This window comes from Colius striatus, chromosome 25 (genome assembly GCF_028858725.1).
Source record: "Colius striatus isolate bColStr4 chromosome 25, bColStr4.1.hap1, whole genome shotgun sequence".
NCBI lineage: Eukaryota > Metazoa > Chordata > Aves > Coliiformes > Coliidae > Colius > Colius striatus.
The window spans coordinates 4,577,290-4,590,242 of NC_084783.1; the positions used below are offsets into that span (position 1 = coordinate 4,577,290).

The following is a 12,953-nucleotide window of genomic DNA, read 5'->3' on the forward strand; positions in this document are numbered from 1 at the left end:
ATTGTTAAACATTGTTGGTCATTAAAGGAAATGCATCTTTTTCTAGGCTCTGCATTGAGTTTCGCTTGGTAATCGGATACAAGCACCACAATAAAGCCTAGATAAAAGCAACTTGGCAAGTCACACTGAAGTCATGTGATACATCAAGAAAACATGATATACTAGAGACAAAAATCTCTGAATTTTCCTTTTCTGAAATAAAGGCACTCCTACACTGTTCAGAAGGCAGGTTACCCACTAAAACAGCCATCCACTGAGAAAAACACTTAGCAGCATCTCACACTTCTCAATATTAAAATAAGCAGGTCTCACTTCTTAGAAATTTGATTAATAAACAGTCTTCAAAACAGAACAAAGTACAAAAATCCAAATGTAACAAAAAAAAGAGTAGCAAACCACAAACTTTTTGTGGAATCCTAATTTTTCACTCTTTCTGTGACTGTTGAGAAAGCTCATACTGTTGCATCTTTTAGGACTTTTTCCTTTTTAAATGCCTGAGATATGTGAATCATGGTATTGGACCATCTAGCTAAGGAAAGACCATGTTAGACTAAGTGATACTCAGCTACGTGCATATGAGTCAAACAATCGTATACAGGATTATTCAAGAGGTCTAATGTTTGAATCATCATTTGTCAGAAAACCCAGACTGCACTAAGCATTACTTTCTAGGTAAACCTCATTTAGATTTATCATCAGCTGCATTTAGTCTTCCTAAATTATTCAGTTCTGTAAGTGTTTTAGGTTCCACAGAAAACCAGAAACAGATGAGTCTTCCCACTCTGACTAGATTATCCATTGGCACAGACAGGTGCCCAGTCACTGCAGAAACTACAACATTCAACTACTGAAAAAGCTTTTCATTGAGAAAAACATTCAAGCCAAACCTTGCATAACCCAAACTGTACAGCTGTATAAAACTAGTTCCAGTTACTGCAGCAACTCCTGAGTTCCATGGTAGTAAGTAAACACTAATGATTAAGGAAATGGCCTTAGATACATCCTCCTGAAAAGCACAGACAATGTTACTGGACTTTATGTAGAGTAGATAGAGAATCTCACTGTGAGTTCAAAGACAAGAAGAGATCAAGAACAACTCTTTTTCTAAAAGACACACAATGAATCTTGAAGCTGCTATGAACTGAAGTTCCCCATGTTGCTTTCCCTACAATAAATGGATTTGTTCCTGACAAGATTCTGAGTTAAAAACACTAAAGACTTACTAAAATGGGATGGGTGTGACTCTAATGTACTAAAACAGAACACAGGGTTACCTCACTCTGTTACTTCAGGGCAAGTACTTCAGCCATGTATTCCAGCTAAGAAACTTGAAATCAGAGAGCATCTAATTACCCATGACAAACTCTTATTTGCAAACAGGGAGGTAGATAAACTGATACCAGTCCACCTCTAGGAGTAACGTGGGAGGATGCTGATGACATCTTGGAAAGGATAATTGCATTTGCAGGAGGTCTGAGATCATCTCCAGCCCTTTGCTACACTGCCACACATTTCCAGAAGGTGAAATCAAGGAATACTGAACTTATCTGCATCCAAAGCACTTCTGACTTTTCAGAAAAAGAACTTGCAAATAAAACTCGGTAAAAATTTTGCCAAAATACTCATGGAGTAACAGAAAACAAACAAAATGATACTGGGAAGTCATCTTGCATTAGGGATCACACATACTTGTATCAACCACACGGTAACAACCGTAATGAATCAGGATAATGTTCTGCTGCTTTTAGTCTATAAACATGCAACAACGACATATTCCCAGATTACAGAAGTTTTACTTTGCAAAGATTGCTAACTCAAACTTACCTAAAAACCATATCACTAGCAAGATACAAACATCTAGAGGCATACAACATGACAGGCAATGACAGTCACCATAATAAAGCACAACCTCAACACAGCAGCAGCACTGACACCAAGAGTTGCCCAAAAATAAAACAAAGAAACAAAAGAATCCAGAAAGTTTTAACGGGTTCTTTCTGGAAGACACTGGGATATTTGTATGAAAGCTTACAGGCTGTTCGTACCAAGAGTTAAAGACATCATGCGAAAAAGCAGAACGCTGCATAGTCGAGAGATCAGGAAACAGGAGACAGAAATTAGCGTCTTGCCCTGATCAATGGGCAGATTTTCCCTTGCACGTCTCCCGAGAGACCGAAGACGCAGCCGGGCAGCGAGGCACGTCCCTTCCCTAAGGCACGGCCGGCTCTTCGGGTACATCAGACGCAAAACAAGAGAGCAGCAACACATCTGCCATCGCGTCGGTTACCAGCCCACACAACTTCAGTCTGCTGCTCCCGGGCACCGCTCCGCTCCAGCACCCACCGCCTCAAGGGGGGACTCCCAGAACTGCTCCCGGGCTCCAGACCCCTGAGGGAATTGCTGGAGCTCCACGATTTCTTCCCGCCCGTCTCCCGCCTCCCCCCCGCCCCGAGAACTCCCGCACCTGCCTCACAGCGCCCCACCACACGGGCCTCGGGGGACAGCACCGCTGTGATGGCACCCCGTCCGTCAGGAGCGCCACCGGCACCACGCCGGCTACAGAGACGAAAGAGAAAGAAGGGAATGAAGGGAAGAAGGAACCTGGATGCCCAGGGGCGCGCTCCGCCTCTGTTTTACCTCAGCCGCCGTGTCAAACGGTAGCGACTAACGCCGCCGCCCGCCACAGGCCCCGCTCGCCACTTCCGGGTACAGGGAGGCAGGGCGGCGCCCATTCAGCGCCTCGAGCGCACTGCGCATGCGCGCAGCCCCGCGCCAGGCCGGGAGGCGCAAAGCACCGCCTGGAGCTGCGGGAGGAGGCGCCGGGCTCGCCCCGGCCCGGCCCGCGCCCCCGCCTGTGGCTCCCTGCGCGGCTCGGGAAAGGGTGATGTCGGGAGCCGGGGGCTGGGCCCTGCGGCGGGAAGAGGGAGTGGCCAGGTTCCTGTCAAAACCAAACTACACCGGTGCCGTTCCTGGCCGGGAGCGTCGCCTCCTGGCACCGTGAGGGCTCCCGCTGCAGAGGCGGTGGTGTCGCTGCCGCTTTTCCAGCGATTCCGTAGCTCAGTGGGGCGGCGCAGAAATTCCCTCCCGTAGCGTTCTTGCCGTTCGTCAGCTGAGTCTGCAGAGCATGGCCACCTCCCGCCCAAGACCTGAGGCGAAACCGGCGAGGTCAGTCACGTTTAGGCGTTGTCAGCCCGTCGCTTCGCGCTTTGCCCTGGCGCCGAGGGGAGCGTGGCGGGGCTGTGCCGGGGCGGGAGGGCTCCGTGCCCGGGCCGTGACCCTGCGGCCCGGCCGGGCTCGTGTCCCTGCTCCGCGCCGCCAGGGGGCGCGCGGGGGCCGGCGCTGCGCGCGCGGCGGTTCGAACGCGATGGCGGCCGAGGCGGCGGCGTGAGAGCGGGGTAGCGGCCCGCCGGCCGGCTCCTCGCTCCCCGTCTGCGCCCGCTGTCGTCTACTGCTTTGTGTTTGCAGGATGTCCGGGCAGGCCCCCAACCGCAGCGCCAGGGGGGCGAGCGGACGAGTGTCCGAGACGGAGCCGAAAGGTACCTGGGCGGAATGGCGAGCGCGGTCCGCCTGAGGGGCGAGGCGGGGCGGCGGGCCCGGCTGAGCTCTCGCCGCTTCTTCCTCAGGAGGACGGGTCGTGAAGTCGCGCTATCTGCAGTGCTTTCAGAAGGACGGCGAGAAGGTAGTTGGACGACTCTCGGGGGCGCTCCGCGGGGTCAGAAATGGTGCGAGGGGCGGCTGGGGCGTGTGGCAGCGAGACCGAAGCGATACCAGCACCCGCCGCGGTTCGGAGCGAGTCGTGGTGTAGCGCTGGATGCAGTCTGGGATGGCAGCTCGAGGTGACTTGCGAAGCAACAAGACGAGCTGGGCCTGTAGTTGTTTATTGTCAGCGTTCAAGTCGGAGTGAATATAGATTGCCGGTGACAATGATATTCAGTCTTACTCATTTCTTGATTGTCAGGGTAATTCAGTACATTCTTTTTCGACATCCACTGCTAAAACATCCGCTGCCACTAAACCCAGATCAGTGCCTCGGAAACGTGGCGCTTCGGCTGGTAGGTATTACCAGAATTTAAGAGCTCTTCTTTTGTGTATTTATTTCCAGCCCTTAAGAACTTGATGGTACCCTGAAGAACTCTAAAATGCTGCTACAAGATGATCTTTTGTTTTACTCGCATCTGGATACAGAGGGAATTAATAAATGATGTGGGATTAAGAGGTGTAAACTCAAGTGCATTGAAGTCTCCTTTGAATCTTCTGATAGAAAGTTAATGTTCTGATAGGAGACTGTTTTGTGATGAAGTCTTTGGGTTGTCTAACCTTATTTCTTGCCTCCTGCACAAGACTTTGAACTCTGCTTTCACTGTGCCCTCACAGTTACCCAGCTTTTCTATTTAATCTTTTCAGTAAACCAAGAGTAAATGACTGAGAATCTCTGGCTGCAGGACAGTCCATTTTTGTTTCTTTTGCAAGAGTCACAAAAGAATTTTCTAACAAAACTTTTCTCCAGGTGACTTGAAAATCCTGAGTTAATAACATTATTCTCTGTTGTTGAGCTGTGAAATGTTTCAGAGGATAACATTCTGAGCCACCTTATCTTGAGATAAGTCAGGGAGGAAGCAAATGAGAGAGAGAGAGACAAAATATGTAGAAGCTTGTGTAAGGTGCCCAAATATTAGTGAAAGCACACAGAATTGTGACTTTGTGCAGAATCTACTCTAATTCTTTTAGTCTGACAACAGCTTCTTTCTTCAGGTCGTGTCCCTGGCTCATTAAACCAAAGCAGTTTTGAGAAAGGTGACTTGCAATCCACTTTATTAGATGAAGATAAAAGTAGTCGACCAGAGCTTGATCTTTCACCTGTTACTGGTAAGCTTCCACTCATACTCAGGTTCCAGGTTTATTATTTTTCATGTCTGTGCCATGACTTGATGATAAGTAACCTTCTGTTCTTCTAGATTCATGAAAGGACTTCTGAAGGGAAGTTGAATGTTGTTGCAAGTGTCCTTAAGCAGAGCTATTAAGACCTTTGGAGTTTAATTTTAATCATCTGTTTTATTTAATTGTCTGGGTGCTCGGTTCTTTTTGTTTAGCATTGAGTTTTCAAGAACAAAGTGCTCTCCATTCTTTGTTCCTGTGACAGATGAGTGTCAGATTATCAGCCCTTTGGCCAGTTGTTTCCCTGGGATCTGTAACTGTCACTTGCAGCTTAATGCTCCCACGATGCACATCTCGTGTCATCAGACTCAGAAGCAGAGCACACATAATAATCTTGAAGTTGTCTTTGCATGTGAAGGACCTGATGGTGTGTTGTTCCACCCTGTATACTTTGGTAGAAGAGGGCAATAACTTTTCTGTTGCAACACAGATAAAAGTGCTTGTGAAGAGACTCATCATTCAAAACCTGTTTGCAAAGGAGCTACTGGGACACGTAAAAGCCGAGCAAAAAAGGTGAGTCTCACTGCTTTCATGTGTGTCTTTTGAAATGTGTGAAATGAAGGTTCTCTGTTTATCTTTAATCTCCATAACAACTTTGGGGTCCTGGAATCAGCTGAAGCCCTCTGGAAGAAGTCAGAGGCTATGTCTGTTGTGTTGCTGGTGATGTTCTTGTTTATCAGATGTCTTAACACTGACTGAAGTTTTGCTTCCATTCCCTGTGGTAAAGAACCTGCTCCACTTGTAGCATCTCCTCAAGTGTATTCTTCTTGTGTTTCTGTCCTACTTGTTAATTAGATCAGATCTTTCAATATTTTCTGACCTTTTTACTCAGAAAACCAACATTGATTCAACCTGACTCAAAGTGCAGATCTTGTTCAACCTAGCACTGAAAAAATGTGCTGAGAATGTTACAGAAAAGGGTGAAGCACAGAGGTGTATTGAATGTGCATTGTTTAATAACCCAGCCTTCTTTGGAGCAGACTGTTGTTGATGACTCGATGATGATTCTGGGCACAAATGGAACTTTCAGTGATTTGTTTGAACATTAGAAGAATAATTGTTGAAATACCAAATTTGCTCTAGTATGTTCTTTTCTTTCTAGAAGGGAAATGATGATGTTGTGATTGAAGAGCTGGAGTCTCTGACACTGCTTTTAACTTACCTAAGAATAAAGGTGAGAGTCAGTCAAGTATTTGGTATTTCAGACGGAAGAACTTGATATTGAGGAACTGTTTAATGCCTTGTCTATGCTTTCTGACCTGTAACAGTTAGATTTTTGTGACTTTCTATGTTTATGCTTGTAAAACCATTTTCCTTGCTTTGAAAACTCTCTTAGAGTGAATGCAGTGCCAGTTTATGAAGCTGGGTCTTGTTCTTCACAAAGCAGGGGTATGCAGAAGTCTTGAGAAGACTGAAGGAGAGCGTTTGGTTGGGTTCATGGTTGTAGCAATGACTTTTTGCTCTTTGTTCACTCAGTGCTTTTTATGTCTGGTTTTCCTTTACAAAAATCATTTGGGAGGTTGAGGGAAGATGATGGAGGGGGCACTAACTATAATGTCCTGTGCTTATTGCATGAGGTCTTTGCTTCCTTAACTGCAGCTCTTTGATCTGGTCTGGTCCTTACACTTGTTTATTCAGAGTAACTTAGACTAGTGTTACTTGAGTTAATATTTTGTGTGTGTGTGTGTAATAGGCAGAAAAAAATCTTGCTGAGCTGGAGAAAAAAACAGAAGAGAACTTGTTAAGGTTATGTGAAGAAAAGGAGAGACAGCAGGAGAAGCTCTGGGAGCTGAAGCGTGAAATTCTACTCAAAGAGAGAGAGCAGAGACTAGAGGAAGCATTAGACAAACAGGTAGGCTTTATTACAGTCTGGACCTCTTCTCTATTGAAACAAGCTCACTTAGGAAGTAGTCCTTTATCCAGAGAAGATTCTTCTGCTTCTCTTGTCTCCTGGGACGTGGTTTTATGCATCTTAAAATAAAGATTGACTTCTTGTAGCACGAAATGTTTCCTAGTAACCTAAACACAGACCTTTTGTCACTTTCTTGGTTGTGTCGTGTACATAGGCAAGGAGAAGTTAGAGCTGCAAGGGGCAGCAGTAGTGCACTGATCACCAGAGTACTTTACAAGCTCTGCAAGTGTCTTAAGCCATGTGAACACCCTGCTGCTGGGCAATGACAGTTATAGCTAGAGCTTGAGATGTTGACCTTTAGATGAGAGGTGGACATCTGTACTTTGATTTATTTTTATACATCAGCGATAGTTGTGGCCTGATTGTAAGAAGGCAAGTTTCTAATTAAGTTCTTGGTAACAGGTGATCTTAGAAGCTAAGTCTTCCCCTCTTTGTCAGTGTTTTGTTAGTTCTGTTGCATCACATTAAAAGGTAGTTCTTTGGGAATAACAAATGTTCAGAACTGATCTTAGGTTTGCTTTTAATAAATATGCATTGCAAAAATTCAACAAGACTTCAGTGTTCTGATGAATACACTCTTAACTGTAGTGTCATGTATAGTACACTTCACCTGATCTATTGCTAATAGCTCTCAACAGCAGTAACAAGGAAATTGGTTTTGACATAGACATTTTGGGGTGGTAGAGGAAAATCTAGTAAGCAGCATTAGAGGAGTATCCTACCACAAACTTCTCAAATTCTTCTGTAAATGAGCATTTCAGAGCGGTACTTGGAGTTTTTTATAAACTATTTGTGCCTCTCTTTCAGATGGATGTACTTTCCCCCCTTGTTGCTGTTTGTGAACAGTTTAAGGAGCAATATAAAAACTTTGCTACTTCGCTGGATGCCGCTAGACATAAATTACCCATCAGGAATATTCACATAGAAGGAGATGCACAAACATACCTTGGTATGGCAATTGGATTCATCAAACTTCTTATAAAAAATAGCGATTTTGTGATATGCTAGCTTTTTGTGGTATGCTGGCTCTCTGGCCACTGCAGGAATTTATGTGCTCTTACAGCTTGTATGGACACTGGGCTGCAGCAGTAGTCACATGTTTTGCTGTGAGTAATTTTTGTCTCTGTTTAACCACTAAACCACACCTGAACAAGGTTTTTATCTTGCAGCAGGAAAAACTGTCTAAACTGGGGCAGCTTTCATGCAGAAAATTGCTAAAGAAAGTGTGTGTTTTACCTATTTGTGGCATTCCTCTTCCTTTCTAGTTCCTAATGAGTGAGCAAGTTATAGAGTTACAAACATACTGTGATCTCTTTTTGTTTCTGTGTTTGAGAGATAAAGTCACGTGGGTAGACGTGCTCACATTTCCTGTACAACTAGAGTTTAAATGTGCCCTGGGATATCTTGAGCCAGAGAGTGCTTGTTTGATAAATGAGTACTTGTGTTCTGTATTGAAGTCTGGACAAAAAAGATATCTTTAAACTGCTGATCTGCTAGTAATGAGATTCTTAAACCATCTACAACGATCTTGCTTACACTTTAAAACAAATGGAGGAGATTTATTGAAGAACTTGGTTTTTTTGTAAGGAAGATTGAAAGAAATACTTATTTTTGGTTGGTGAATGCTGAAGGAAAGGACTGGATCAGTTCCATTTTGGGATTATATGCAAAAAGCAATGTATGTAAGTGGCCAGGGAAATTTGGATGTATAAAATATGCTTTTCTCTTGCATTTGTCATGTGAAAGTCTTTTACATATTCTAAATGAAAATTTGATTAGCAATTTTATTAGGCTGCTCGTAGAATCGCTGTACAGTGGGGGTTGGAAGGGACTTTTAGAGCTCATCCAGTCCAGCCCCCCTGCCAAAGCAGCTCCCACCTAGATCAGGTCACACAGGAACGTGTCCAGGTGGGTTTGGAAACATCCCAAGAAGGAGCCTCCACAGCCTCCCTGGGCAGCCTGGGCCAGGGCTCCCTCACTCAAACACTGAAACAGTTTTTCCTCAAGTGGAACTGTTTGTGTTCCAGATTCTTTCCATCACCCCTTGTCCTGTCACTGGAGACAACAGAAAAAAAAGTGTTGCCCCAACCTCCTGACACCCAGCAGTTAGATACTTGTCAATATGAATGAGCTCCCCCCTCAGTCTCCTCTTCTCCAGACTGAACAGCCCCAGATCCCACAGCCTTTCCTCAGAAGGAAGATGCTCCAGTCCCCTCAGCATCTTGCTGGGCTCTCTCCAGCAGTTCTCTTTCCCGCTTGAGCTGGGGAGCCCAGAACTGGGCACTGGACTGCAGATGAGGCCTCCCCAGCACAGAGTAGAGGGGCAGCAGAACCTCCCTTGACCTGCTGCCCACACTGTTCCTGATGCCCCAGGATGCCATTGGCTTTCTTGGCCACGAGCTCACATTGCTGCTCACGTTTAATTTGCTGTCAACCTGGACTCCCAGGTCTCTCTCCTGGAGCTGCTCTCCAGCAGGTCTGTCCCCTGGTTTTGCTGCTGTTAGTCTCCATAGCTAAAAATAACTTAGCTTTCCCAGTTTTCTCTTGGGGTGATTGTGAAAGCTGAACAAACAGTAGCTTTCATTACCTAGTTCACTTGTTTCTGTGGATATTTGGCTGTTAAGTAATCTTGTATGAGTTGATGCCACTGCCTGTATTTTTGAATGAGATCTTTACCATCTGATATTGTAGATGGCCTGCAGAAGGAGTTAACTGTCACACAGGAACTTCTGGCAGAAATTATGCCACGCTACTCAGAAGAAAGCACACAAGTGTTTGGGGTACTGAAAGACCTTAAAGAAGTCTCTCAGAAACTGGATCAAGAGATTCAAAGGTATTTACAGCGAATCAGGTGAAAAGACTTATTGGCTAAATGTTGGGAGGAAAATCCATAGTTTTGCCAGACCGTGTGTAGAATGTGTCTTGGAAGAGGATTAACTGAGGGAACAACACCGAGTTTAGTTCTGTCTGTAGTGGGCATCTGTATTTCCATCCCTACCCTACCTACTGTCAAAGGAAAGACGTTTGGACTTTTCATTTTGTTTGTTTCTTCTAATTGGCCAAGTTTTGTGTGCCATTCCCTGACACTTCCACTGAGAATTTCAATGGCCAAGAATAGCCCTGGGAAAGTGCAAGTATATAGGAGATGAGAACTGCAGGAGACAGAAAGGCAAACTGGAAGCAGTGTGTCTTAAATAATAACCATGGAAATGTATCACCCTTTAGAAGTGACAGGGTGCACAGAAAAGGTTTTTTCCTTAAGTATTGAGTCAACAAATACAAAGTATCACTGAGAGCAGGAGGAAGAGATGAAGCATGATCTATTTCCTTTCCTCCCTTCCTTCATTTCGCTATAATAGATGACAGGTAAAAACTTTGAAGATTAATAGACCATAAAGCATCTCCCCCTGCTGCAGACTTCCCTTCACCAAATTTTAGCCTTTGGGTAGATAATATATATGACAGTTTTTCTTGTGGCTCCATGGTAGGAGAATGATACAAATGTCCAGGTGTCAAATGTCCATAGCCTTTGGGGTTAAGCAGAAGTTGTTATCCTTTAGAGTAACTGATTTAGCTTCATTTATTCCAGGAGCTCCACACAAGTGCAGAACCTGGCGTTTGAAGTTAGTAAAGAAGTTTCTCTGTGTAACCAAAGAAAATGTGAAGAGCAGCATGGACCAGATGTTGTAAGAGACTGGTACTTCGGCTAAGTTTGTGTCTTGTTTGACAAACGAGCGGGTTCTAAAGCAACGAGACCATGCTTCTGTGTGAACATACAACTTGTCCAATTTTCAGTCAGTCATACAACTTACCAACATTTTTAGGCTGTGTGAGCACTGTAAGCATGTGTGCTTCCTAAAATAAAGGGAGTTTTCTTCTGCATTCTGCCCATAAGGAGACCTCCTTTTTGAGTGCAAATTTCTTTGACACCTTCTGCTTTGACAACACTGAAAGTATTTTCTTGGCAAATATGACCTATGTATTCTTAAAGTTCTTGTTTGCCTTTCTTGGAAGTAGCTCCAAGACTGATTTAGACTTTTCAGACTGATTTCCATCTTTTTCCCAAGTAGCATTCTTTAGAGGGCAGTGTACGAGAACGCCAGTGGATCAGAAAGAGCCTGGTCACTTCCACCAAGTGAAAACTTTGTTAACTTTGTGGCTGATTGTCTTGGAAATGAATTATTAAAACCATCAATGTTTTTGTAGTAACCTGCCATCTTCTTTTTAAGGACTTTATTCTCTTTAATAATAAAGATTACTTTCCACTGCTTTATCTCTAGCCTTCATGCCAGAATATCTTCCCTGTTCTACTACAGAAGCTTTTGTTTCCATCTGGGCTTACATAGGGCTAATACTACACTACCATTCTATGATTGTAGATATGCAGTGATGGACTTGCAGGCACTAACAGGTGCTAATGGCAAGCTGTGGGAATCGCACTCAAAGGGTTAAAACTGCCAGTACCTGCTTCTGTGATGCAGAGCTGGGAGGTGGAGGCCTTGAGAGATCAGCCTGAAAAGTAGCCGAGTGAGGAAGCCTTGTGGAGGCAAGATGGTTCTGTTTTGGCTGCAAATGCTGGGATTGAGAGAAAAGCAGCTTCCAAACAGTTTCAGCAAGGCCACAGGTGCCCAGAGTGAGAGAACTGCATGAGCCATGCAATGGATACTCAGGTTAGCACCCCTGTGACACCCCTGACGATGAAAATGAGCAAAAAGAGGGATGTGCTAAACCAGAAATAACTGTTCCTCAACTCTCCACCCAAATCATGTCAAATGTCACCCCAGGGATGAACAGAGAAGTCAAAGTCCCTAGGGGAGAGGAGAGGTTTTTTGGCTTTTTAGCCTTTTTAGTGTTTTGAATGCTTTTGCTCTGCTGCTTCAGAGAGATGCAGCAGGACCAAAGAGACTGAAGACCCAGGTGAGGCAGGTGATGGACTGTACTCTTCTTCCTCACCCAAGCCAGGGACACCTTGGTAAGAATCATGCTTTTTGTCTAGGTGACAATCCCCAGGACAAGCATTGCTGCCATTTTGATCATATATTAGCACAACTGCAGTGTGTTTATCAACAGCAGTGTCCAATCTGTGATATCTGTCACCTTCCTAATTTCTCATAAATTCTAATGCTTGACTTTTGAAGCAGTTTTCAGTGAAAGTCCCCAGCAGCAGCTCCTGACAGACTAGTCAAGCTCAACCTTCACGTGACGCAAGCCATTGGCCACTGGCAGCCAACGTGCTGAGGCCAGAAGAGCGTGAATGTGCAGAGAAACCTTAAAGCTAGCTACTGAGTAAGTGCCTGGGAGTGACTGCTCTGCTAAGAACACCTGGGCCATATGTGGCAGGCCTTTCCAGACTGCTTTCCAGGTTTGTAGATGGAATGTGTTCCTCTCAAAGACATATTGTGTCCTGTATTGGTTTCTTTTTTACCTATGGAACCTCTTTCTGCGATGGTTCTTTCAAAGCATTTGCTTGGTGTTGTCTGCATAGTGGTACATTTCTAGCTTAAGCTCTGTGTGTCTATAAAGATTTCTGGCCTGCTCAGAAAATGCTGGGAACATTCTCCTTGCACTCGTTGCAGTGCAATTCACTTTCTTCCTGGTATTACTAAGGGTGTAACTAGATTCTTGCCTCCTTTTATTAAAAAAATAGGAGTACATTGACCTATAGTAACTGGATGTGTAAGGTGTGTGCAGCACACTGGATAAGAAGTCAATATATAACAAACTACCCATTAGGAGTTTGTTAAACCTTTGAGAAGGGCTGGGGAAGGGGAAAAATCCCAGTGATGTCACAGAATTCTTATGTTTGGAAAAGACCTTTTAAGATCATCAAGTTCAGGCAGTCACTTCACACTGCCAAGCCTATCACTAAACCATATCCCTCATATCCCTTTTGAATATCTCCAGGGATGGTGACTCCACCACCTCCATGGGCAGCCCATTCCAAAGCTTAATAACCCTCTTAGTGAAAATGTGCTTCCTCATGTCCAATATAAACCTCCCCTGGCGCAACTTAAATCCATTTCATGTGCTGTCGTTCATTACTGGAGAGAAGAGACCAACCTCCACCAGACTACAACTCCCCTCCAGGGAGTTGTAGAGAGTCATC

The 12,953-nt window shown here is 44.7% G+C and overlaps 1 protein-coding gene across 3 annotated transcripts; it reads left to right on the top strand.

Moving 5' to 3' along the window:
• The first annotated feature begins 2,761 nt into the window (after positions 1–2,761).
• Positions 2,762–11,120, top strand: LOC133627783 (HAUS augmin-like complex subunit 8). 3 transcript variants are annotated; one of them, XM_062014889.1, is made up of 11 exons: positions 2,762–3,165; positions 3,466–3,536; positions 3,624–3,679; positions 3,959–4,052; positions 4,753–4,866; positions 5,366–5,448; positions 6,038–6,109; positions 6,629–6,787; positions 7,655–7,796; positions 9,539–9,680; positions 10,437–11,120. In XM_062014889.1, exons 1-11 carry the CDS (start codon positions 3,125–3,127, stop codon positions 10,555–10,557), a joined length of 1,095 nt encoding a protein of 364 aa, XP_061870873.1. In that variant the 5' UTR covers positions 2,762–3,124; the 3' UTR covers positions 10,558–11,120. The 3 variants fall into 3 exon arrangements, with proteins under 3 accessions (XP_061870873.1, XP_061870874.1, XP_061870875.1); XM_062014890.1 differs by having other exon boundaries at positions 6,041–6,109; XM_062014891.1 differs by lacking the exons at positions 2,762–3,165; positions 3,959–4,052 and having other exon boundaries at positions 3,338–3,679.
• Positions 11,121–12,953: the final 1,833 nt, after the last annotated feature.

Coding starts and splice junctions, on each gene's coding strand:
- LOC133627783 (XM_062014889.1), top strand. CDS start 3,125: ATGGCCACCTCCCGCCCAAGACCTGAGGCGAAACCGGCGAG. Junction 7,797..9,538: donor AGATGCACAAACATACCTTG/GTATGGCAATTG, acceptor CTGATATTGTAG/ATGGCCTGCAGAAGGAGTTA. Junction 9,681..10,436: donor CTGGATCAAGAGATTCAAAG/GTATTTACAGCG, acceptor CATTTATTCCAG/GAGCTCCACACAAGTGCAGA.